Raw genomic sequence first — 2500 nt, 5'->3', positions numbered from 1 at the left:
CATGTTAGCTGATGAAAGTTATTTATGGTAATGATACTGGTAGTAAATAGAAATTGATTATTATAAGATTTATGATTACTTAATTTCAAAAGGATTTGTATTAGAGTGTGCATTATACTTTTAAATGCTTAACTACCATCAGTTCCATGACATTGCAATTGCATTTATTCTGAATAATAGGTCAAATATGAGGCTACGGTCACACAGAACAATACATTATACCAAAATTACTTTATGACCAAACTTATAAATGCGAATTATTAGAAGACTCATGAAATCCGTAGCAGTTATCATTACAAGATCAGCCAATGGCAAAAAGAACATCATAGACTCGGAGATATAAAGCCACCTTGAATAAAAACACCTTTGTACCTTCTTGAGCACTGGCTAATGTTCCAGCATTTCAATTCACGGGATGCAAGATCGCGGATTAAAGGCCAATGTAAACCTCTCTTTGTGTAAAGTTGATGATTGCTCTTTACACATTGCACAATGGATAAAGATGAAAGGAATTCGACTTGCAGATGTAAAAGAAAACAAATCGCCCTTTCTCTCTGGATTTTGGCGGCAGCCGCGGCATCGTTTTCGACTTCAGTGTTCCACCAGTGTAAACGTTTCTTTGGGCAACGTTAACTGGTGCTCATTACAGTTTGCGTGTGTCTGGCGGTTTGCGAATGTTTTTCAAGAAGATTACATCTCCCTTCGGGGTCATAGGTCACTCAGGTCGGCAGCTGTACAGAAAGGTAGCAATAAGCCTCTCGATGACAAGCGTAGATGGAATCGGCCGTTGGTTCTGGTTGGTCGACTCGGTAGTTGTTTAGCGGCTTGTTTTTTTAGCATATTCATACCAGAAAGGCCTTTGGATGTATTTAGATTATCTGAACATTTCTACGGATTTTACGCTGCTTTATCTCATACACGTTACGTTAAAGTTAAAATACATCGATGGTAAGGAAAAGGAGCCGAAGCAAAGACATTTCTTGTATATGTTAATCTCCTCCTTTTCTTAGTACGCCAGCGGCTTAAGGAAACCGACGACCATTTCAGTGCTTGGACATTTGTCGAATTCGCGCTTAAAGTCCTCAATCACTTGGCAGGACTCCATGCTCTCACAAGGTTGGCGGAAGAAGAACACGTAGGTTTCGTCAGGGCATTTCGACTTGTGTTGTTTGACGAACGACTTTATCATGGGCTTGAGACTTTGTCGTACAAGCGGTTGGAACCAGTGTTCACATTTTTCGAAGTCCTTGTCTGCGTTTTCTCGCCAGACTTGGTTCTGTACGAAGAAATGCTGCAAGACGAAGTTACGAACATCGTCCTTGACTGTCGACCTCGAGAATGAATCTACGGGGTCGCTTCGAGGCCTCATGAGTTCCTTGCTAAAGAACTTCCCGACGGAAATGAGAGGGTTACGATTTTCGCATTGCTCGGCTGGGACGAGGTAAAGCGGAGTCGCGAGGGCGTAATTGGGCCACCGCGGTTCCTTCTTGAAAATGTTCCAGGACGTCTTCATCCGGTTCAGGAAAGGCCACATGGGCAGGCCGTGGCTGTACCATCGATATCCATTTCGGAGTGAGACCTCCTCGTCTATATACCAGCCTTTCTTCGTGATGACATTACGCTCTGCGCCAGCGTCCCAGGTCACGTAGCTGTTGGAGCTGTCGTTGTGGAGAACCACCAAAGCCGCTTGGGTTGTTCTCTGTGCGAAAACAAAAGAAATCCAAGATGCGGGACCATGCGACATTGTTGGCAGGTTCAAGCTAAGGCGAGGTTTACTAATTATCTTTAAAGATAACAACAGTTCTATGATAATGATGCTAATTTTAATACTAACAATACTAGTACTAGTAGCATGTTAATACCCCACTAATGATAATGATAAAAAACATATGGAAAATTTAAAAATACACACATACACATTATTTCTAACAATACTAGTACTAGTAGCATGTTAATACCCCAATATTGATAAGGGCAAAATATGGAAAGATTTAAAAACATACACATACACAGATACATACACACACACACACACACACACACACACACACACACATATATATATATATATATATATATATAGAGAGAGAGAGAGAGAGAGAGAGAGAATGGTATGTCAATTGGCTTCACTTTCCCCAACAACGCCAGAGCAATACTTCCCAGGACTCACCCTTTGAGGCTGGCTTGCCGTCGAGGGGCATTCTCTGCTTGAGGAGCCACTGAGGAGGACGTGGTCGAACATTTTCTCGCACATCCCCTGGAGGACCTCGAGACGAATCTCCGAGGGTTCTTTACCCAGCACTTTGACCGAGGAACAGCTGAGGGCGAAAGTGCTCCCAGTCATTATCAACTTTTATGATCACATAGATTATTATTATACAATGAATACTTGTGCATTTTTAGGTCTTTTAAAATATGTACTCTTCGTATGCATGATACCATGTACATCCTTCTAAGCAAACGGAAATGTACAATACCTTTCTTTGGAGACGTTGGAAGA

The 2500-nt window shown here is 41.8% G+C and overlaps 1 protein-coding gene across 2 annotated transcripts in view; it reads right to left on the bottom strand.

The window, feature by feature from the left end:
• LOC125043924 overlaps positions 1 to 2500 on the bottom strand; it is a 2866-nt gene that overhangs the window by 55 nt on the left and 311 nt on the right. For both annotated transcript variants that reach the window (XM_047640304.1, XM_047640303.1), the window contains 3 exons: positions 2478 to 2500; positions 2171 to 2318; positions 1 to 1699 (listed from right to left, as the gene is read on the bottom strand). The exon at positions 1 to 1699 is cut by the window's left edge and continues 55 nt beyond it; the exon at positions 2478 to 2500 is cut by the window's right edge. In XM_047640304.1, coding sequence (XP_047496260.1) covers positions 1007 to 1699; positions 2171 to 2318; positions 2478 to 2500 — 864 coding nt within the window. In that variant the 3' untranslated portion in view covers positions 1 to 1006. The remainder of the gene's footprint in view (positions 1700 to 2170; positions 2319 to 2477) is intronic.

Source organism: Penaeus chinensis, chromosome 34 (assembly GCF_019202785.1).
Source record: "Penaeus chinensis breed Huanghai No. 1 chromosome 34, ASM1920278v2, whole genome shotgun sequence".
Taxonomy (NCBI): Eukaryota; Metazoa; Arthropoda; class Malacostraca; order Decapoda; family Penaeidae; genus Penaeus; species Penaeus chinensis.
This window is presented reverse-complemented; position numbering and strand designations above follow the sequence as displayed.